Source organism: Garra rufa, chromosome 8, assembly GCF_049309525.1.
Source record: "Garra rufa chromosome 8, GarRuf1.0, whole genome shotgun sequence".
Classification (NCBI taxonomy): Eukaryota; Metazoa; Chordata; class Actinopteri; order Cypriniformes; family Cyprinidae; genus Garra; species Garra rufa.
The window spans coordinates 50,071,486-50,094,700 of NC_133368.1; the positions used below are offsets into that span (position 1 = coordinate 50,071,486).

Genomic DNA, 23,215 nt, shown 5'->3' on the forward strand with positions numbered 1-23,215 from the left:
AAAAAATTTAAAATTTAAAAAAAAAAAGTTTTATTATATTTAGGGTTGAAAATTTACTAAATATCTTCTTGGAACATGATCCTAATGATTTTTGGAATAAAAGAAAAATTGATCATATTGACCCATATAAAATATTGTTGGCTACTGCTACAACACTGCAAAAAAAGCTTTTCTTGCTTAGATTTTTTGTCTTGTTTCCAGCCAAAATATCTAAAAATTCTTGAATCAGGAAGGATTTTCTAGACAAGTAAAAATTACTGTCTTGTCTTTAGTAAAAACACGTGAAAATTAAGTGAGTTTTTGCTTAAAACAAGCTAAATAATCTGCCAATGGGGTAACAAAAAATTTTTTTAAGCAGACAACTAGATTATTTTTCTTACCCCATTGGCAGATTATTTAGCTTGTTTTATTCAAACACTCAATTAATTTTCACTTGTTTTTACTAACAACAATACAGTAATTTTTCTTTGTCTAGAAAATCCTTCCTGATTCAAGAACTTTTAGATATTTTGGCTGGAAACAAGACAAAACATCTAAGCAAGAAAAGCTTTTTTTTGCAGTGAAAGACATATATGACGACTTGTTTGTTTGGTATTTAACAGGCTGAATGTGTTTCACACTGATTCCTCTACTGGGATTTAACAAAATAATTCAGCACAAAGGTGACGGCACACGTTTGAGGTGAACTGTCTCTTTAAGAGGGTGAATGTGAGGTGAAAGCCTCATATTGTTGTCAGCGGATGAATTATATAATGAGCTGCTGGCGTTTGTGCTGTTGTTGTTTAGCAGGACGAGACGCTCACAGGCCGGAGTTTGTGACGAGGAGTCTGTTGACATTTGCTTGTCTTTTTATGGAGTCAAGAAGCAGCAGCCCTTCAGACATTCACACAGAGAGAGAGAGAGAGAGAGAGAGAGAGAGAGAGAGAGAGAGAGAGAGAGAGAGCTTTAGACTCTCACACCTTCTCAGCAGCTGAACAGGTGTGTATAACAGCGAACAGACAGTTTCCCAGCAGCCTTTGCTCCAGATGCATTTCTCTTGTTCATTGCTTTCACAGAAATTCTTCAGGATATTCACTTCTGCTCTGAACTAAACTCACAGCTACAGATGAATCACAGTGTGACTGACTGAAGATCTGATGCAGTAACATCTTTAACTAGATCAAAAAGTTCGTCAGGACAAACTTTGAAAAAGCAGGACCAGAATGTTTGAAAAAGTTTGAAAAGTTTAAAAAGATTAAACAGTTTAAAAAAGCTTTTAAAAGTTGGAAATATTTTTTTGCATTTTTTGCAGTTTAAAAGTTTTAAGTGAGGGTTTTCAGTCTGAAATATTTAGAAGTTTAAAGCAGTTTTAAAAGCTTGATGTTTGATAGATAGATAGCATGTTTCTAGAATAACTAACATGTTTCCAGCATGATTAACATGTTGCTAACACGTTGCTAGCATGTTTCTAGTATGATTAGCATGTTTCTAGCATGATTACCAAGTTGCTAGCACATCTTTAACATGATTAGCAAGTTACTAGCATGTTGCTAACATCATTATCATGTTACTAGCATGTTTCTAGCATGAATAGCATGTCACTAGCATGTTGCTAGCTTGACAAGTATGTTACTAGAATGTTGTTAGCATGTTACTAGCATGTTGCTAGCTTGACAAGTATGTTACTAGAATGTTGTTAGCATGCTACTAGCATGTTTCTAGCATGATTAGCAAGTTGCTAGCATGTTACTAGCATGTTTCTAGCATGATAAGCCAGTTTGCTAACATGTTACTAACATGTTACTAGCATGTTGTTAATATGTTGCTAGCATTGTTTCTAGCATGAATAGCATGTCGTTAGCATGTTACTAGCATGTTTCTAGCATGATTAGCAAGTTGCTAGCATGATTAGCATGTTGTTAGCATGTTTACTAACATGTTTCTAACATAAATATCATGTTACTAGCATGTTGTTAGCATTTTATTAGCATGTTGTTAGCAAGTTGCTAGCATGTTTCTAGCAGGAATAGCATGTTACTAGCATGTTGTTAATATGTTGCTAGCATGTTTCTAGCATGAATAGCATGTCGTTAGCATGTTTCTAGCATGATTAGCAAGTTGCTAGCATGATTAGCATGTTGTTGGCATTTTACTAACATGTTTCTAGCATGAATAGCATGTTACTAGCATGTTGTTAGCATGTTATTACCATGTTGTTAGCAAGTTGCTAGCATGTTTCTAGCATGATTCTAGTTGCTAGGCATAGATAGCCGGGGGTGAAAACTTTTAGAATTTGATGATCAGGGTAAATGTAACTTTTTTGGTCTTCTGAGAAACATGTGTCTTCTGTAGCCTCTGAAGGGCAGTACTATGTAGGCAAAATAAGAAAAATGTACACATTAGTGTTGGGCGATATGCTCAATTTTCATATCGTCCTATCGTCAGCCTGAGAGATCGCCGATACACGATACTATCGTGCTGATTTATTTAATTATCGATGTACTAAATTCCTTATTCGTTTTGTAAAGGTAGACTTGCTATTGGGCATGTGACTAAGTTGTGCGTGTACAGAGCGCTGACGATGTAGTTCTGCCGGAGAGGTTTTACTTTCGGTTTCATTCTCTGCTATCCGCTATCCTCAGTGAGTGGTAAATGTGCGTGCATGAATGTAAATGAGTGTATCTTTCTTTACCTGTCATATTGCAATAATGTCATCGCTTTATGTCTGACCGTTGTCAGGTGATGTTGTAATTCAGTTTATGTAGAATGTGGAGAAGTGATGCCCGTGAAATTCACGTGTGTATGTTTAGCGCCATTTGATCGCATCGTAATTCTTATTAACGCATATAGATGTTACTGAGATGAATGTTTATGTTTAGCCTACTATATACAGACCGATTCTGATATATGGTCATTAATTCAGCCTGAACCATGTTTTACTACCTCTGTTATCCCAATGACTGTGCAATGCATAATATAACACTCCCGTTAGAATCAGTTAATCTATCTACACCGTACTGTATGATGAAAATCTCGCAACGCATACGCACTGCAGACGGAGTATGTGTGAAACAGGCGTTACCCGTTTTCACTGCACACGTCTGCGGCGCGTTAAGGCGACGTGCTTGTGTTTATACCGCGGCAAGTTTCTGAAGCATCCTAGAACCGACTCTCCGCGCTGCATCACTAAAGTTAGGTGCCTTGTTGACGGATAATAATAATAATCGTCTAACTATCGTCAAAGGCATCAGCAACAGGCGATACCTCTGACTATCATCGATACACGATACTATCGTCTATCGGCACAACCCTAGTACACATCCTCATTTGTTTCAAAAGTTTTCACCCCCGGCTGTTAATGCATGGTTTTCCTTCTGGAGCATCAGTGAGTGTTTGAACCTTCTGTAATAGTTGCATATGAGTCTCTCAGTTGTCCAGAAGAAGGATCTCAAAATCATACAGTCATTGTTGAAAAGGGTTTGGAAAGTAGAATTTCTGCTGTGTTCGCTGTACTGCTAATCTGAGAGAAAAGAGGCTCTGTATATATGTGTGTGTGTGTGTGTGTGTGTGTGTGTGTGTGTGTGTGTGTGTGTGTGTGTGTGTGTGTGTGTGTGTGTGTTTGTACCTGGTCTACAGGAGTGGTAAATCTTGGCCAGCAGCTCCACACTCCGCTGGTCGGTCCAGTCATGCAGAATCCGGGCCAGAATGTAGAGATCGGCCTGCGGGAGCTCGTCCTTAAAGAAGTCTCCTGTCACACACACATACAGAACAAACAATCTAATGATGCTTCACTGTTCAGACAGAGCCAGAAACACTCATGAATCACAAAGATGAAACTCACATCATGAGAATGTCCATCAATTTTATAAGACATGGAAATTCACCAGAGAATACTTTTTCTAAATGCATCTTACTGTCAAAATGTTTTCAGTATAAAGTCGAAATTATGAAAATATGTTCAAAATTACAAGAAAAAAATCTAAATTAAAGTAGAAATTATGAAAATAAAATCAAAATGTTTCAAGAATAAAGTCGAAAAGTTTCAAAAATAAAGTTAAAATGTTTCAAAAATAAAGTCGAAATGTTTCAAGAATAAAGTCGAAAAGTTTCAAGAATAAAGTCGAAAAGTTTTAAGAATAAAGTCGAAATGTTTCAAGAACAAAGTTAACTGTTTCAAGAATAAAGTCGAAAAGTTTCAAGAATAAAGTCGAAAAGTTTTAAGAATAAAGTCGAAATGTTTCGAAATTAAAGTCTAAATGTTTCAAGAACAAAGTCGAAATGTTTCAAAAATAAAGTCGAAATGTTTTAAGAATAAAGTTAAACGTTTCAAAAATAAAGTGGCAATGTTTCAAGAATAGAGTCGAAATGTTTCGAAATTAAAGTCGAAATGTTTCAGAAATAAAGTCAAGATGTTTCAAAAATAAAGTTGCAATGTTTTAAGAACAAAGTTAAATGTTTCAAGAATAGAGTCGAAATGTTTCAAGAACAAAGTCAAAATGTTTCAAAAATAAAGTCGAAATGTTTCAAAAATAAAGTTGCAATGTTTCAAGAACAAAGTCGAAATGTTTCGAAATTAAAGTCGAAATGTTTCAGAAATAAAGTCAAGATGTTTCAAAAATAAAGTTGCAATGTTTTAAGAATAAAGTTAAACGTTTCAAAAATAAAGTGGCAATGTTTCAAGAATAGAGTCGAAATGTTTCGAAATTAAAGTCGAAATGTTTCAGAAATAAAGTCAAGATGTTTCAAAAATAAAGTTGCAATGTTTTAAGAATAAAGTCAAAATGTTTCAAAAATAAAGTCAAAATGTTTCAAAAATAAAGTTGCAATGTTTTAATAAAAAGGCGAAATGTTTCAAGAACAAAGTTAAATGTTTCAAGAATAGAGTCGAAATGTTTCGAAATGAAAGTCTAAATGTTTCAAAAATAAAGTGAAATGTTTTAAGAATAAAGTTAAAATGTTTCAAAAATAAAGTCGAAATGTTTCAAAAATAAAGTCGAAATGTTTCAAAAAATAAAGTTGCAATGTTTCAAGAATAAAGTCGAAATGTTTCAAGAACAAAGTTAAATGTTTCAAGAATAGAGTCGAAATGTTTCGAAATTAAAGTCGAAATGTTTCAGAAATAAAGTCAAGATGTTTCAAAAATAAAGTCGAAATGTTTTAAGAATAAAGTCGAAATGTTTGAAAATTAAAGTCTAAATGTTTCAAGAACAAAGTTAAATGTTTCAAGAATAAAGTCGAAATGTTTTGGGAATAAAAGTCTAAAATTTTTTAAAATAAAGTCGCAATGTTGAGAATAAATTCAAATTAAGTCGAAATTACGAGAATAAAATTAAAATGTTTCAAGAACAAAGTCGTAATGTTTTGAGAGTAAATTCTAAATGTTCCAAGAATAAAATCTAAATGTTTCTCTAGCCGTGAAGGCCACCTCTCCCAGGTTTTCTGTGCACGCACCCTGAATGTTGACAAACCGATAATTGATCTAATAGTTTTAAGGAGATACAAAAATGGTCTATCAACCTTGTTTAATACAGAAACAGAATTCTATCTTTGTTTCTGCAGTGGATGTTTCCGGGTCGTTTGAAAAGTATTTGGATTGAAATCGTCGACCCAATCTGGCATCCCTGAATGCAAGCGTCATAAAGTGGCAAACGCCGCACTGGCACGACATTAACCTCACCAAGCGTGACGAATCAATCCAGAACAGAACGACTCCTCGCCCTCCAACAGTATTGATTCCCCTCAGCACACACACACACACACACACACACACACACACACACACACACACACACACACACACACACACACACACACACACACGTACCTTCACAGAAGGAGATGCGCTCGTCTTGCGGCGACACAAAGTGCCGCTGGGATGTTCGCACAACCTTGGGAAGGTCAAAGATGGTGACGGTTGATTCGGGGTAGGCCGACACGCACTGTTTGGCCAGAGCGCCGCTGCAGCCTGATCGGAGGACAGCGAGAACAAACGTTACGTGAGCTTCCTCACCGCGGGCCACACATTAATATTCTTTAGTCATGTCACCCACTACCATCTGGACCCTCGGGCCGCCGCACATGTCCGATCGCTCACAAAGCACAGGGCAAGATGGTGCCGCTGTCCTTAAGGAGAAACTTTATCCTGACTTATAAAGGGACTCAGATTCTACCATTATTTATCATTCCTTGGAATCTAGCTCAAATAAAACAAGTATGTTCTTATAGTTTATTTTAGATATCGTTTACCCAAATCTGAAAATTTGCTCCAAAATGTGTTCACCCTCAGGCCATCCAAGATTAGGATGAGTTTGTTTCTTCATCAGATTTCTAGGATTGTGTCATTCCATCACTGTCTCACCAATGGATTCCCTGCAGTGAATGGGTGCCGTCAGAATGAGAGTCAAAACAGCTGATAAAAATCACTGTAATCCACAAGTAAACCACACCACTCCAGTCCATCAGTTAACATGTTTCAAGAATAAAGTCTAAATGTTTTGAGAATAAAGTCTAAATGTTTCGAGGATAAAGTTGAAATGTTTCAAGAATGAAGTCAAAATGTTACAAGAGTAAAACCGCAATGTTATGAGAATAAAGTCGGAATGTTTTAAAAATAAAGGCGAAATGTTACGAGAAAAAATTCAAAATGTTTAAAGAATAAAGTCGAAATGTTACGAGAATAAATGTGAAATGTTTTGAGAATAAAATCTAAATGTTACGAGAATAAAGTCGAAATGTTACAAAAATAAATGTGAAATGTTGCGAGAATAAATTGAAATGTTACGAGAATAAAGTCTAAATGTTTCGAGGATAAAGTTGAAATGTTTCAAGAATAAAGTCAAAATGTTTCAAGAATAAAGTCAAAATGTTACAAGAGTAAAACCGAAATGTTATGAGAATAAAGTCGGAATGTTTTAAAAATAAAGGCGAAATGTTACGAGAAAAAATTCAAAATGTTTAAAGAATAAAGTCGAAATGTTACGAGAATAAATGTGAAATGTTTTGAGAATAAAATCTAAATGTTACGAGAATAAAGTCGAAATGTTACAAAAATAAATGTGAAATGTTGCGAGAATAAATTGAAATGTTACGAGAATAAAGTCTAAATGTTTTGAGGATAAAGTTGAAATGTTACAAGAATAAAACAGAATTTTTTAGAGAATAAAGTTGAAATGTTTCAAGAATAAAGTCAAAATGTTTCAAGAATAAAGTCAAAATGTTACAAGACTAAAACCGAAATGTTATGAGAATAAAGTTGGAATGTTTTAAAAATAAAGGCGAAATGTTGCGAGAAAAAATTCAAAATGTTTAAAGAATAAAGTTGAAATGTTACGAGAATAAATTTGAAATGTTATGAGAATAAATTAAAATGTTGCAAGAATAAATTCTAAATGTTGCAAGAATAATTTGAAATGTTACAAAAATAAATGTGAAATGTTGCGAGAATAAATTGAAATGTTACGAGAATAAAGTCTAAATGTTTTGAGGATAAAGTTGAAATGTTACAAGAATAAAACAGAATTTTTTTAGAGAATAAAGTTGAAATGTTTCAAGAATAAAGTCAAAATGTTACAAGACTAAAACCGAAATGTTATGAGAATAAAGTCGGAATGTTTTAAAAATAAAGGCGAAATGTTGCGAGAAAAAATTCAAAATGTTTAAAGAATAAAGTCGAAATGTTACGAGAATAAAGTTAAAATGTTGCAAAAATAAATTTGAAATGTTATGAGAATAAATTGAAATGTCGCGAGAATAAATTCGAAATGTTGCAAGAATAAAACCAAAATGTTTCGAGAATAAAGCCGAAATGTTAGAGCATAATTGAAAATGTGTACACTTTAACGATTTACTCCTGAAGTCATATTAAAACTCCAATATCTCTAGAATCAAACCATATAAGGCCTTAAAAATAAATATGCCAAAAGGAAAGTTAAGAGCCAATTTCTAAAAGGGCATTAAAATATCTTTAATACTTATTGAGTTACATCCATGCAAACTCGAGAGTAAAAACTTGAAAAGTGCTGTGTCCCCATTTTTGAATGGTCACCATTGGCACATAATGCAACAAAGATTGCTAAAGTCAGCAGATTTTCCTAATAGAGCTACCAATCTCTCTGTAAAAATAACATTATGACGCTGCCATCTTTCTAAAGTCATTTTTATCCTCCTGTAGCTTGACTCTGAATCTCAGGTGAAATTGCCATTTTGACCCCCCCTCTATAAAATAATGGATTACTCATTTAATATTTTGGCTTTCATCACTATACATGTCTATCTTTCTTCAGAAAAATGATTAGCAAAATCAAAAATGTAAGCTGTTTTTTAAATTTGGTTGATTTGACGCAGAATGACCCTGAAACAAATCCACCATTAAGACGTTTAACTAAAATACAAGTCCATTTGAACGCTTCCTCCAGTGAAATAGTGGTCTGGTCTGAATCTGGAGAGAAATCTGCACAGATCAAGATTTGCTTCAGCTTTTGTCTTCTCAAGATGTTAACTGATGCACTGGAGTGGTGCGAATCACCGGTTTATTGTGATGTTTTTATCAGCTCTCATTCTGACGGCACCCATTCACATAATTAGCAACATGCAGCTTAAAGTGTTTTATTAAGTTGTGTGGTATTCCTGTAGGACTGTCCTGTCAAACAGCAGAGCTGAAGTATTAGTGTTTTGATGGAGCAGCTGTGCTCTGAGTCTCGTCTGAAGGCCGTGAGCCTCATTAGCTCTCGACAAACACTCCACATGTTAATGTTGTCTCGTCATCATTAGTCTGAAACAAAGCAGACTCTACAGGTGTGGAGCGGACAGATTCCCTCAAGGCTTCCTCCTGTTTGACACGTCAGGCCACACACACCCACAAATCAATGCTGTCCGCACAGATCCAAAACCATTAAACCAACAGAGACTCGCCTGCTGAATAATTGAGGGGAACACTGTCAAGACACTTCGTGGAGACAGAGGAAAGACGGAGTGATGGATGCTTATGTCTGCAGTATTTTTGGGAGTCAAGTTTGGAGTCAGAAAGATTTTTTTGAAAGAAAGAAATTAATACTTTTATCCATCAAGGATGCATTAAATTGATCAAAAGTGACAGAAATCACATTTATAATGTTCTATTCATCTGTGAACCTGAAACATAAAATGAACTACTGTTTTCAACATTGATAAATATCAGAAATGTTTCTTGAGCAGCAAATCAGCATATTAGAATGATTTCTGAAGGATCATGTGACACTGAAGAGGAGTAATGATTCTGAAAATATAGCTTTGATCACAGAAATAAATTACATTTTAACAGATATTCACAGAGTAAACAGCTGATATATTAAAAAAATATATTTTACTATTTTTACAGTAGTTTTGATCAAATAAATGCTGAAAATTCAGCGGTGCATCACAGAAATAAATTACATTTTTAACAGATATTCACATAGACAAAGCTGTTTTAATTTTTAAAAAACTTCACTATTTTTACAGTATTTTTGCTCAAATGCTGAAAATCTAGAAAATTCAGCTGTGCATCACAGTAGTAAATTAAATTTTAACACATTCACATAGAAAACAGATGTTTTAATTTATAAAAATATTTCACTATTTTTACAGTATTTTTGATCAAATAAATGCTGAAATTTCAGCTGTGCATCACATATATAAATTACATTTTAACAGATATTCACATTGACAAAGCTGTTTTAATTTATACAAATATTTAGCTATTTTTACAGTATTTTTGATCAAATAAATGCTGAAAATTCAGCTGTGTAGCACATAAATAAATTACATTTTAACAGATATTCACATAGTATTCAGCTGATATATTTAAAAAATATATTTTACTATTTTTACAGCAGTTTTGATCAAATAAATGCTGAAAATTCAGCGGTGCATCACAGAAATAAATTACATTTTTAACAGATATTCACATAGACAAAGCTGTTTTAATTTATAAAAAATTTCACTATTTTTACAGTATTTTTGCTCAAATGCTGAAAATCTAGAAAATTCAGCTGTGCATCACAGCAGTAAATTAAATTTTAACACATTCACATAGAAAACAGATGTTTTAATTTATAAAAATATTTCACTATTTTTACAGTATTTTTGATCAAATAAATGCTGAAATTTCAGCTGTGCATCACATATATAAATTACATTTTAACAGATATTCACACAGAAAACAGCTGTTTTAATTAATAAAATATTTCACTATTTTTACAGTATTTTTGCTCAAATAAATGCTGAAATTTCAGCTGTGCATCACATATATAAATTACATTTTAACAGATTATAACACAGAAAACAGCTGTTTTAATTAATAAAATATTTCACTATTTTTACAGTAGTTTTGCTCAAATAAATGCTGAAAATTCAGCTGTGCATCACATATATGAATTACATTTTAACAGATATTCACATAGACAAAGCTGTTTTAATTTATACAAATATTTAGCTATTTTTACAGTATTTTTGCTCAAATAAATGCTGAAAATTCAGCTGTGTAGCACATAAATAAATAACATTTTAACAGATATTCACACAGAAAACAGCTGTTTTAATTAATAAAATATTTCACTATTTTTTACAGTATTTTTGCTCAAATAAATGCTGAAAATTCAGCTGTGCATCACAGAAATAAATTACATTTTAACAGATATTCACATAGAAAACAGCTGTTTTAATTTATAAAAATATTTCACTATTTTTACAGTATTTTTGCTCAAATAAATGCTGAAAATTCAGCTGTGCATCACAGAAATAAATTACATTTTAACAGATATTCACATAGACAAAGCTGTTTTAATTTATACAAATATTTAGCTATTTTTACAGTATTTTTGCTCAAATAAATGCTGAAAATTCAGCTGTGTAGCACATAAATAAATTACATTTTAACAGATTATAACACAGAAAACAGCTGTTTTAATTAATAAAAATATTTCACTATTTTTACAGTAGTTTTGATCAAATAAATGCTGAAAATTCAGCTGTGTAGCACATAAATAAATTACATTTTAACAGATATTCACACAGAAAACAGTTGTTTTAATTTATACAAATATTTCACTATTTTTACAGTAGTTTTGCTCAAATAAATGCTGAAAATTCAGCTGTGCATCACAGAAATAAATTACATTTTAACAGATATTCACACATAAAATAGCTGTTTTAATTAATAAAATATTTCACTATTTTTTACAGTATTTCTGCTCAAATAAATGCTGAAAATTCAGCTGTGCAGCACAGAAATAAATTACATTTTAACAGATATTCACACAGAAAACAGCTGTTTTAATTTATAAAAATATTTCACTATTTTTTCATTATTTTTGCTCGAATAAATGCTGAAAATTCAGCTGTGCGTCACAGAAATAAATTACATTTTAACAGATATTCACATAGAAAACAGCTGTTTTAATTTATACAAATATTTAGCTATTTTTACAGTATTTTTGCTCAAATAAATGCTGAAAATTCAGCTTTGCAGCACATAAATAAATTACATTTTAACAGATATTCACATTGACAAAGCTGTTTTAATTTATACAAATATTTCACTATTTTTACAGTATTTTTGCTCAAATAAATGCTGAAAATTCAGCTGTGCAGCACATAAATAAATTACATTTTTAACAGATATTCACATAGTATTCAGCTGTTTTAATTTATAAAAAATTTCACTATTTTTACAGTAGTTTTGATCAAATAAATGCTGAAAATCTAGAAAATTCAGCTGTGCATCACAGTAGTAAATTACATTTTTAACAGATATTCACATAGAAAACAGATGTTTTAATTTATAAAAAATATTTCACTATTTTTACAGTAGTTTTGATCAAATAAATGCTGAAAATTCAGCTGTGCAGCACATAAATAAATTACATTTTAACAGATATTCACATAGAAAACAGCTGTTTTAATTTATAAAAATATTTCACTATTTTTTCATTATTTTTGCTCGAATAAATGCTGAAAATTCAGCTGTGCGTCACAGAAATAAATTACATTTTAACAGATATTCACATAGAAAACAGCTGTTTTAATTTATACAAATATTTAGCTATTTTTACAGTATTTTTGCTCAAATAAATGCTGAAAATTCAGCTGTGCAGCACACAAATATATATTACATTTTATTTTTGATCAAATAAATGCTGAAAATTCAGCTGTGCAGCACACAAATATATATTACATTTTATTTTTGATCAAATAAATGCTGAAAATTCAGCTGTGCAGCACACAAATATATATTACATTTTATTTTTGATCAAATAAATGCTGAAAATTCAGCTGTGCAGCACACAAATATATATTACATTTTATTTTTGATCAAATAAATGCTGAAAATTCAGCTGTGCAGCACACAAATATATATTACATTTTATTTTTGATCAAATAAATTCAGCTTTGGTGAGCAGAAGACACTTACAAAACATTTAAGGCAAGACACTTTTTTTTACCCCTATTCAGGTGCAGTGTCTCGCCTAAAGTGTATAAATCACATTTTGTTATTGTATTAAGAAATATTGTGAATAATGTAACTACAATTTTTAACAAATATTTAATAAAAAATGAAAAATAAGTTGCGATGGGTGAAAATAGCATTTTAGACAAAAAAAACAACAACAACAACATTTAAGTTGCATCAATGTATAAGTCACATTTTGTTATTCAGTAATAATGTAAATAATGTAAACGAAAAGTAAAAAAAGGCAAATAAGTTGCACCGGGCCAAATTGCATTTTTGAGAGAGAGAGAGAAACATTTAAGTTGAAGAATATAAAGAATTGTGAGATATAAACTCAGTAACTCACAGTCTGAAAAAGAAATCTTCAAATTGTGAGATAAAGTCACAATTACCTTTTTTTAAATTCTGTGGCCGAAAAAAGTTTGAAAGTTTAGTTTTTATCTCACTATTATGACTTTTATTTAAAAAATGGACGTGCATAATAATTGTCCTATTGCATTCAGAAATATTGTAAACAATGTAACTAAAGTTTTTTTTAACAAATATTTAAAAATAATCAATAAGGTGATAACTATTAGTCAATTTATTACATTGATAACTGCAAAAAAAAATTGGATTACAAGTTTTCTAAAATGTTAGATTTAATTATGCAAATGAGCCATTATTTAATGAAATATGCACTAATTTGCATACATTTCTAGTACAAAAATCGAAACACTGGATGAAGTCAGTTTCAATTTTTTATTTATTTATTTATTTTATTTATTTTTTTGACATATTAGAGTCAAATGGGAATCTTGGGTATCTAATTTTGTCACTCCATAATTAAGAAAATAAATAGAACAGACACAAAACTAAAATATATTTTTTTAAAAATTTGAGGGAATGAAATGTATAAAATCAAGCACATTATAAATGAACAAATCCCTCTGTAAAAGCTTTCAGGATATAGACAAGAACACAAAGGTAAAGTGTGGTGTGTGTAAGTGCTGCTGAAGTGGAGATTTATGACTCAATAAAGAAGAAAAAAACTCTTGGCCTTTAGAAATCTGTATTGTAATTGAAATCTATTGACACAAATAGATCAAGTGCTATAAAAGTGTCTTTTGGGCGTTTTCTTTCCACTAATCTGAAAAAACACTTTCATGAAACACCAAAAAGCCCAAAAACTGGCAAAAAGACAGGTGCATGAAACATCTTATTGACTCCAAACTCTAGAACAATAGATTATTTTTATGCAAAGTTATGACCGATGAATAAATAGACTTTGTGAAAGGGTGAAAACATTTCCCACATCTTTTATTGTTGATGTCAGAGGTCGTGTGTTCAATCAAACTCTAATATTTTGGTGCAAATTCATCTGTCGCTGTTAATATGTCCAATACTGGTGACTGGTCGATCACTGTTGTTTATGCATTTACAAAACAGTTTTGTCTCTGTGGTTTATAGGAATTAACTGTGGCATTAATATATGTGACCCTGGACAAAACCATGGGTATATTTGTAGCAATAGCCAAACATGCATTGTATGGGTCAAAATTATTATTATTTTTATTTTATGCCAAAAAATCATTAGGATGTTACTGTTCCATGAAGATCTTTAGTAATAATCCAAACTTAATTTTTGATTAGTAATATGCATTACTAAGAACTTAATTTGGACGACTTTAAAGGTGATTTTTATTTTTTGCATCCTCAGATTCCAGATTTTATTGGCCATACATCAATGGAAAGCTTATTTATTCAGCTTTCAGATTATACATAAATCTCACTTTAAAAAAACTAACCCTTATGACTGATTTTGTGGTTTTTAATGCTTTTTAAGGAGACTTTTCTGCTCATCAAGGCTGTTTATTTGTTTAAAAATACGGAAAAATAATGTAATATTGTAAAATGTTAATGCAATTTAAAATAGTGGTTTTCTATTTTAATATACTTTAAAATATAATTTATTTCTGTGACGCAAAGCTGAATTTTCAGCATCATTACTGCAGTCTTCAGCGTCACATGATCCTTCAGAAATCATTCTAATATACTGATTTATTATCAATGTTGAAATTTAAACAGGTTTATGATTCTTTGATCTATAAAACATTAAAAAGAACAGTATTTATTTAAAACAAAACACTTTTGTAACAATAAACACCTCATTCAAAGATTGGAGTCAGTAAATGTTCTCTTTCTCTCTCTCTTTGAAAGAAATACTTTGTGTGTGAAATTGTTCAAAAGTTATAGTAAAGACTTATTCAAATTAGAAATCTCTTCCAAAAATATAATTTAAAAAAACTATCACAGGATTCAAAAACAAACTGTTTTCAACATTGATAATAAAAGTAATAAATCAGTATTTTAGAATGATTTCTGAAGGATCATGTGACGCTACAGACTGCAGTAATGATGCTGAAAATTCAGCTTTGCGTCGCAGAAATAAATTATATTTTAAAGTGCATTAAAATAAAAAACTGTTATTTTAAATTGCAATAATATTTTATAATATTACTTATTTTTCTGTATTTTTAATCAAATAAATGCAGCCTTGATGAGCATAAAATACTTTTTAAAAAACATTAAAAATCGCAAACTTTTAAGCAGCGGTGTATTTTGTTGGTGTCTCCTCGTGATGTTCACGCAGCATCAGCTCCATCTTGTGGTTATTTAGCCATTTACACTCAAATCTGTCTGAAAGCTGTCTGCATGTCCTAATTTACTAAGGTTTGCATGTAGAATCTAGAGGTTTGAATCCTTTTCAACATTGATAATAATCATAAATGTTTCTTGGGCAGCAAATCAGTATATTAGAATGATTTCTGGAGGATCACGTGATGCTGAAGACTGCAGTAATGGTGCTGAAAATACAGCTTTGCATCACAGAAATAAATTACATTTGATCAGATATTCACATGGAAAAGAGCTGTTTTAATTTATAAAAATATTTCACTATTTTACAGTATTTTCAATCAAATAAATCCAGCTCTGGTGAGCAGAAGAGGATTTTAAAAACACATGCAAATGCAAATTAATGACTCAATTTCCTAAGGTTTGTATGTAGAATCTAGAGGTTCGGATCCTTTCAACATTGATAATAATCAGAAATGTTTTTTTGAGCAGCAAATCTGTTTTAATTTTAAAAAATATGTCACTCTTTTTACAGTATTTCTGATCAAATGAATGCCGAAGACTGGAGTAATGATGCTGAAAATTCAGCTGTGCATTATAAAATTAAATTAGATTTTTAACAGATATTCACATAGAAAACAGCTGTTTTAATTTATAAAAAATATTTCACTATTTTTACAGTAGTTTTGATCAAATAAATGCTGAAAATCTAGAAAATTCAGCTGTGCGTCACAGAAATAAATTACATTTTAACAGATATTCACATAGAAAACAGCTGATTTAATTTATTAAAATATTTCACTATTTTTGCAGTATTTGTGATCAAATAAATGCTGAAAATTCAGCTGTGCATCACAGAAATAAATTACATTTTAACAGATATTCACACAGAAAACAGCTGATTTAATTAATAAAATATTTCACTATTTTTACAGTATTTTTGATCAAATAAATGCTGAAAATTCAGCTGTGCAGCACAGTAGTAAATTAAAGAACAGATATTCACATAGAATACAGATGTTTTCATTTATAAAAATATTTCACTATTTTTGCATTATTTTTGCTCAAATAAATGCTGAAAATTCAGCTGTGCATCACAGAAATAAATTACATTTTAACAGATATTCACACAGAAAACAGCTGTTTTAATTAATAAAATATTTCACAATTTTTTACAGTATTTTTGCTCAAATAAATGCTGAAAATTCAGCTGTGCAGCACACAAATATATATTACATTTTATTTATGATAAAATAAATTCAGCTTTGGTGAGCAGAAGACACTTACAAAACATTTAAGGCGAGACACTTTTTTTTAACCCTATTCAGGTGCAGTGTCTCGCCTAAAGTGTATAAATCACATTTTGTTATTGTATTAAGAAATATTGTAAATAATGTAACTACAATTTTTAACAAATATTTAATAAAAAATGAAAAATAAGTTGCGATGGGTGAAAATAGCATTTTAGACAAAACAACAACAACATTTAAGTTGCATCAATGAATAAGTCACATTTTGTCATTACATTCAGTAATAATGTAAATAATGTAAACGAAAAGTAAAAAAAGGCAAATAAGTTGCTCAAATTGCATATTTTAGAGAGATAGAGAAACATTTAAGTTGAAGAATATAAAGAATTGTGAGATATAAACTCACAGTCTGAAAAGAAATCTTCAAATTGTGAGATAAAGTCACAATTACCTTTTTTTAAATTCTGTGGCCGAAAAAAGTTTGAAAGTTTAGTTTTTATCTCACTATTATGACTTTTATTTAAAAAATGGACGTGCATAATAATTTTCCTATTGCATTCAGAAATATTGTAAACAATGTAACTAAAGTTTTTTTTAACAAACATTAAAAAATAATCAATAAGGTGATAACTATTAGTCAATTTATTACATTGATAACTGCAAAAAAATTGGATTACAAGTTTTCTAAAATGTTAGATTTAATTATGCAAATGAGCCATTATTTAATGAAATATGCACTAATTTGCATACATTTCTAGTACAAAAATCGAAACACTGGATGAAGTCCGTTTCAATTTTTTTTTTTTTTTTTTTTTTTTTTTTACATATTAGAGTCAAATGGGAATCTTGGGTATCTAATTTTGTCACTCCATAATTAAGAAAATAAATAGAACAGACACAAAACTAAAATATATTTTTTAAATTTTGAGGGAATGAAATGTATAAAATCAAGCACATTATAAACGAACAAATCCCTCTGTATAAGCTTTCAGGATATAGACAAGAACACAAAGGTAAAGTGTGGTGTGTGTAAGTGCTACTGAAGTGGAGATTTATGACTCAATAAAGAAGAAAAAAACTCTTGGCCTTTAGAAATCTGTATTGTAATTGAAATCTATTGACACAAATAGATCAAGTGCTATAAAAGTGTCTTTTGGGCGTTTTCTTTCCACTAATCTGAAAAAACACTTTCATGAAACACCAAAAAGCCCAAAAACTGGCAAAAAGACAGGTGCATGAAACATCTTATTGACTCCAAACTCTAGAACAATAGATTATTTTTATGCAAAGTTATGACCGATGAATAAATAGACTTTGTGAAAGGGTGAAAACATTTCCCACATCTTTTATTGTTGATGTCAGAGGTCGTGTGTTCAATCAAACTCTAATATTTTGGTGCAAATTCATCTGTCGCTGTTAATATGTCCAATACTGGTGACTGGTCGATCACTGTTGTTTATGCATTTACAAAACAGTTTTGTCTCTGTGGTTTATAGGAATTAACTGTGGCATTAATATATGTGACCCTGGACAAAACCATGGGTATATTTGTAGCAATAGCCAAACATGCATTGTATGGGTCAAAATGATCAATTTTTATTTTATGCCAAAAAATCATTAGGATGTTACTGTTCCATGAAGATCTTTAATAATAATCCAAACTTAATTTTTGATTAGTAATATGCATTACTAAGAACTTAATTTGGACGACTTTAAAGGTGATTTTTATTTTTTGCATCCTCAGATTCCAGATTTTATTGGCCATACATCAATGGAAAGCTTATTTATTCAGCTTTCAGATTAATATATAAATCTCACTTTTAAAAAACTAACCCTTATGACTGATTTTGTGGTTTTTAATGCTTTTTAAGGAGACTTTTCTGCTCATCAAGGCTGTTTATTTGTTTAAAAATACGGAAAAATAATGTAATATTGTAAAATGTTAATGCAATTTAAAATAGTGGTTTTCTATTTTAATATACTTTAAAATCTAATTTATTTCTGTGATGCAAAGCTGAATTTTCAGCATCATTACTGCAGTCTTCAGCGTCACATGATCCTTCAGAAATCATTCTAATATACTGATTTATTATCAATGTTGAAATTTAAACAGGTTTATGATTCTTTGATCTATAAAACATTAAAAAGAACAGTATTTATTTAAAACAAAACACTTTTGTAACAATAAACACCTCATTCAAAGATTGGAGTCAGTAAACGTTCTCTTTCTCTCTCTCTTTGAAAGAAATACTTTGTGTGTGAAATTGTTCAAAAGTTATAGTAAAGACTTATATTTTTGGAAAAGATTTCTAATTTGAATCATTTAAAAAACTATCACAGGATTCAAAAACAAACTGTTTTCAACATTGATAATAAAAGTAATAAATCAGTATTTTAGAATGATTTCTGAAGGATCATGTGACGCTACAGACTGCAGTAATGATGCTGAAAAGTCAGCTTTGCGTCGCAGAAATAAATTATATTTTAAAGTGCATTAAAATAAAAAACTGTTATTTTAAATTGCAATAATATTTTATAATATTACTTATTTTTCTGTATTTTTAATCAAATAAATGCAGCCTTGATGAGCATAAAATACTTTTTAAAAAACATTAAAAATCGCAAACTTTTAAGCAGCGGTGTATTTTGTTGGTGTCTCCTCGTGATGTTCACGCAGCATCAGCTCCATCTTGTGGTTATTTAGCCATTTACACTCAAATCTGTCTGAAAGCTGTCTGCATGTCCTAATTTACTAAGGTTTGCATGTAGAATCTAGAGGTTTGAATCCTTTTCAACATTGATAATAATCATAAATGTTTCTTGGGCAGCAAATCAGTATATTAGAATGATTTCTGGAGGATCATGTGATGCTGAAGACTGCAGTAATGGTGCTGAAAATCCAGCTTTGCATCACAGAAATAAATTACATTTGATCAGATATTCACATGGAAAAGAGCTGTTTTAATTTATAAAAATATTTCACTATTTTACAGTATTTTCAATCAAATAAATCCAGCTCTGGTGAGCAGAAGAGGATTTTAAAAACACATGCAAATGCAAATTAATGACTCAATTTCCTAAGGTTTGTGTGTAGAATCTAGAGGTTCGGATCCTTTCAACATTGATAATAATCAGAAATGTTTTTTTGAGCAGCAAATCTGTTTTAATTTTTAAAAATATGTCACTCTTTTTACAGTATTTCTGATCAAATGAATGCCGAAGACTGGAGTAATGATGCTGAAAATGCAGCTGTGCATTACAAAATTAAATTAGATTTTTAACAGATATTCACACAGAAAACAGCTGTTTTAATTAATAAGATATTTCACTATTTTTTACAGTATTTTTGATCAAATAAATGCTGAAAATTCAGCTGTGTAGCACATAAATAAATTACATTTTAACAGATATTCACATAGAAAACAGCTGTTTTAATTTATACAAATATTTCACTATTTTTACAGTATTTTTGATCAAATAAATGCTGAAAATTCAGCTGTGCATGACATAAATAAATTACATTTTAACAGATATTCACATAGAAAACAGCTGTTTTAATGAATAAAAATATTTCACTATTTTTACAGTATTTTTGCTCAAATAAATGCTGAAAATTCAGCTGTACAGCACATAAATAAATTACATTTTAACAGATATTCACATTGACAAAGCTGTTTTAATTTATACAAATATTTAGCTATTTTTACAGTATTTTTGATCAAATAAATGCTGAAAATTCAGCTGTGCATCACAGGAATAAATTACATTTTTAACAGATATTCACATAGAAAACAGCTGTTTTAATTTATAAAAATATTTCACTATTTTTGCATTATTTTTGCTCGAATAAATGCTGAAAATTCAGCTGTGCGTCAGAAATAAATTACATTTTAACAGATATTCACATAGAAAACAGCTGTTTTAATTTATAAAAAATATTTCACTATTTTTACAGTATTTTTGATCAAATAAATGCTGAAAATTCAGCTGTGCAGCACATAAATAAATTACATTTTAACAGATATTCACACAGAAAACAGCTGTTTTAATTAATAAAATATTTCACTATTTTTACAGTATTTTTGATCAAATAAATGCTGAAAATTCAGCTGTGCAGCACATAAATAAATTACATTTTTAACAGATATTCACATAGTATTCAGCTGTTTTAATTTATAAAAAATTTCACTATTTTTACAGTAGTTTTGATGAAATAAATGCTGAAAATCTAGAAAATTCAACTGTGCATCACAGTAGTAAATTAAATTTTAACAGATATTCACATAGAATACAGATGTTTTCATTTATAAAAATATTTCACTATTTTTGCATTATTTTTGATCAAATAAATGCTGAAAATTCAACTGTGCAGCACATAAATAAATTACATTTTAACAGATATTCACATAGAAAAAAGCTGTTTTAATTTATAAAAATATTTCACTATTTTTACAGTATTTTTGATCAAATAAATGCTGAAAATTCAGCTGTGCAGCACATAAATAAATTACATTTTAACAGATATTCACACAGAAAACAGCTGTTTTAATTTATAAAAAATATTTCACTATTTTTACAGTATTTTTGATCAAATAAATGCTGAAAATTCAGCTGTGCAGCACATAAATAAATTACATTTTAACAGATATTCACATAGTATTCAGCTGTTTTAATTTATAAAAAATTTCACTATTTTTACAGTAGTTTTGATCAAATAAATGCTGAAAATCTAGAAAATTCAGCTGTGCATCACAGTTGTAAATTAAATTTTAACAGATATTCACATAGAAAACAGCTGTTTTAATTTATAAAAATATTTCACTATTTTTACAGTAGTTTTGATCAAATAAATGCTGAAAATTCAGCTGTGCGTCACAGAAATAAATTACATTTTAACAGATATTCACATAGAAAACAGCTGTTTTAATTTATAAAAATATTTCACTATTTTTACAGTATTTTTGATCAAATAAATGCTGAAAATTCAGCTGTGCAGCACATAAATAAATTACATTTTAACAGATATTCACATAGAAAACAGCTGTTTTAATTTATAAAAAATATTTCACTATTTTTACAGTATTTTTGATCAAATAAATGCTGAAAATTCAGCTGTGCAGCACATAAATAAATTACATTTTTAACAGATATTCACATAGTATTCAGCTGTTTTAATTTATAAAAAAATTCACTATTTTTACAGTAGTTTTGATGAAATAAATGCTGAAAATCTAGAAAATTCAGCTGTGCATCACAGTAGTAAATTACATTTTAACAGATATTCACATAGAAAAAAGCTGTTTTAATTTATAAAAATATTTCACAATTTTTACAGTATTTTTGATCAAATAAGTCCAGAAGAGGTTTTTAAACACATGCAAATGCAAAGGGACTTAATTTCCTAAGGTTTGCATGTAGAATCTAGAGGTTCGAGTCCAGCTCGTCTAAGAAGCGTCTTACCTCCGAGATCACAGATGCATTTAAACGGCGACAGATCGAACGCTGCGACCACATCCCGACCGCAGATGTTCCAGATGGAGTTCATCAGGTGCATGAACTTCACCATCTCCTCATCAGACCTGAAACACACACGTATCAGTCATATGTTCACTATTTTCATTAATAATCTGATTATTATTGAACTCACCTGTACAGCGCTTCAAACAGGTCTTTGGAGTTCACACCGAAAGCCTTCTCATACTGGTTCTTCCCTTCTCTGAGGAGGAGAAAACAAGAGAAAGAGAAGTTTTCAAAGTTTCAAGAATTGTTTAAAAATACTGAAAAAAAAGTAATATTGTGAAATATTATTATAATGTAAAACAATGTTTTTCTATAGTAATATTCATTAAAATTTAATTTATATCTGTAATTAAAGTTGAATTTTCAGCATCATTACTCCAGTCTTACATCCTTCAGAAATCATTCTAATATACTGATTTATTATCAATGTTGGAAACATATTTTGGAACCTGAAATACTTTTTGTCAGGATTCTTTGATCAAAAAAAGGTTAAAAAGAACAGCATTTATTTAAATTAGAAAGGTTTCCTAACAATATACACTACAGTTCAAAAGTTTGGGGTTAGAAAAGTTTTATTCTTTCTTTTTTTTTGAAAGAAATTATACTTTTGTACACCAAGGATGTGTTAAATTAATACAAAGTAATAGCATAGATTTACATTGTTAGAAAAGATTTATATTTTGAATAAATTATGTTCTTTTGAACTTGTTATTCATCAAAGAATCCTGGTTACAGAAAAACAGCATTTATACAGAATCTAAATCTTTTCTAACAATGTAAACATCTGTTTCCAACATTGATAATAAAAGTAATAAATCCGCATATTGATTTCTGGAGGATCATGTGACGCTGAAGACTGGAGTAATGATGCTGAAAATACAGCTGCGCATCACAGAAATAAATTATATTTTAAAGTATATATAAATAAAAAAAACATTATTTTATATTGTAAAAACACTTTGTTTGAGCAGAAGAGACTTCTTTAAAAAAACATTACAAGTCTTACTGATCCCAAAAGACAGAAAGAAAGAAAGAAAGAAAGAAAGAAAGAAAGAAAGAAAGAAAGAAAGAAAGAAAGAAAGAAAGAAAGAAAGAAAGAAAGAAAGGAAAATAAAAGACGAAAGAAAGAAAGAAAGAAAGAAAGAAAGAAAGAAAGAAAGAAAGAAAGAAAGAAAGGAAAATAAAAGACGAAAGAAAAAGAAAGAAAGAAAGAAAGAAAGAAAGAAAGACAGAAAGGAAAATAAAAGACGAAAGAAAAAGAAAGAAAGAAAGAAAGAAAGAAAGAAAGAAAGAAAGAAAGAAAAGAAAAAAGAAAGAAAGAAAGAAAGAAAGACAGAAAGGAAAATAAAAGACGAAAGAAAGAAAGAAAGAAAGAAAGAAAGAA

The 23,215-nt window shown here is 29.8% G+C and overlaps 1 protein-coding gene across 1 annotated transcript in view; it reads right to left on the minus strand.

Annotated features, from left to right (window-relative positions):
- The window catches only part of asmt (acetylserotonin O-methyltransferase), a 37,918-nt gene that overhangs the window by 4,734 nt on the left and 9,969 nt on the right, over positions 1-23,215 (minus strand). Inside the window, exons 4-7 of the mRNA XM_073846274.1 lie at positions 21,959-22,027; positions 21,772-21,890; positions 5,804-5,944; positions 3,605-3,727 (exon numbers count right to left, since the gene is read on the minus strand). Of these exons, the coding sequence (XP_073702375.1) occupies positions 3,605-3,727; positions 5,804-5,944; positions 21,772-21,890; positions 21,959-22,027 (452 nt within the window). The remainder of the gene's footprint in view (positions 1-3,604; positions 3,728-5,803; positions 5,945-21,771; positions 21,891-21,958; positions 22,028-23,215) is intronic.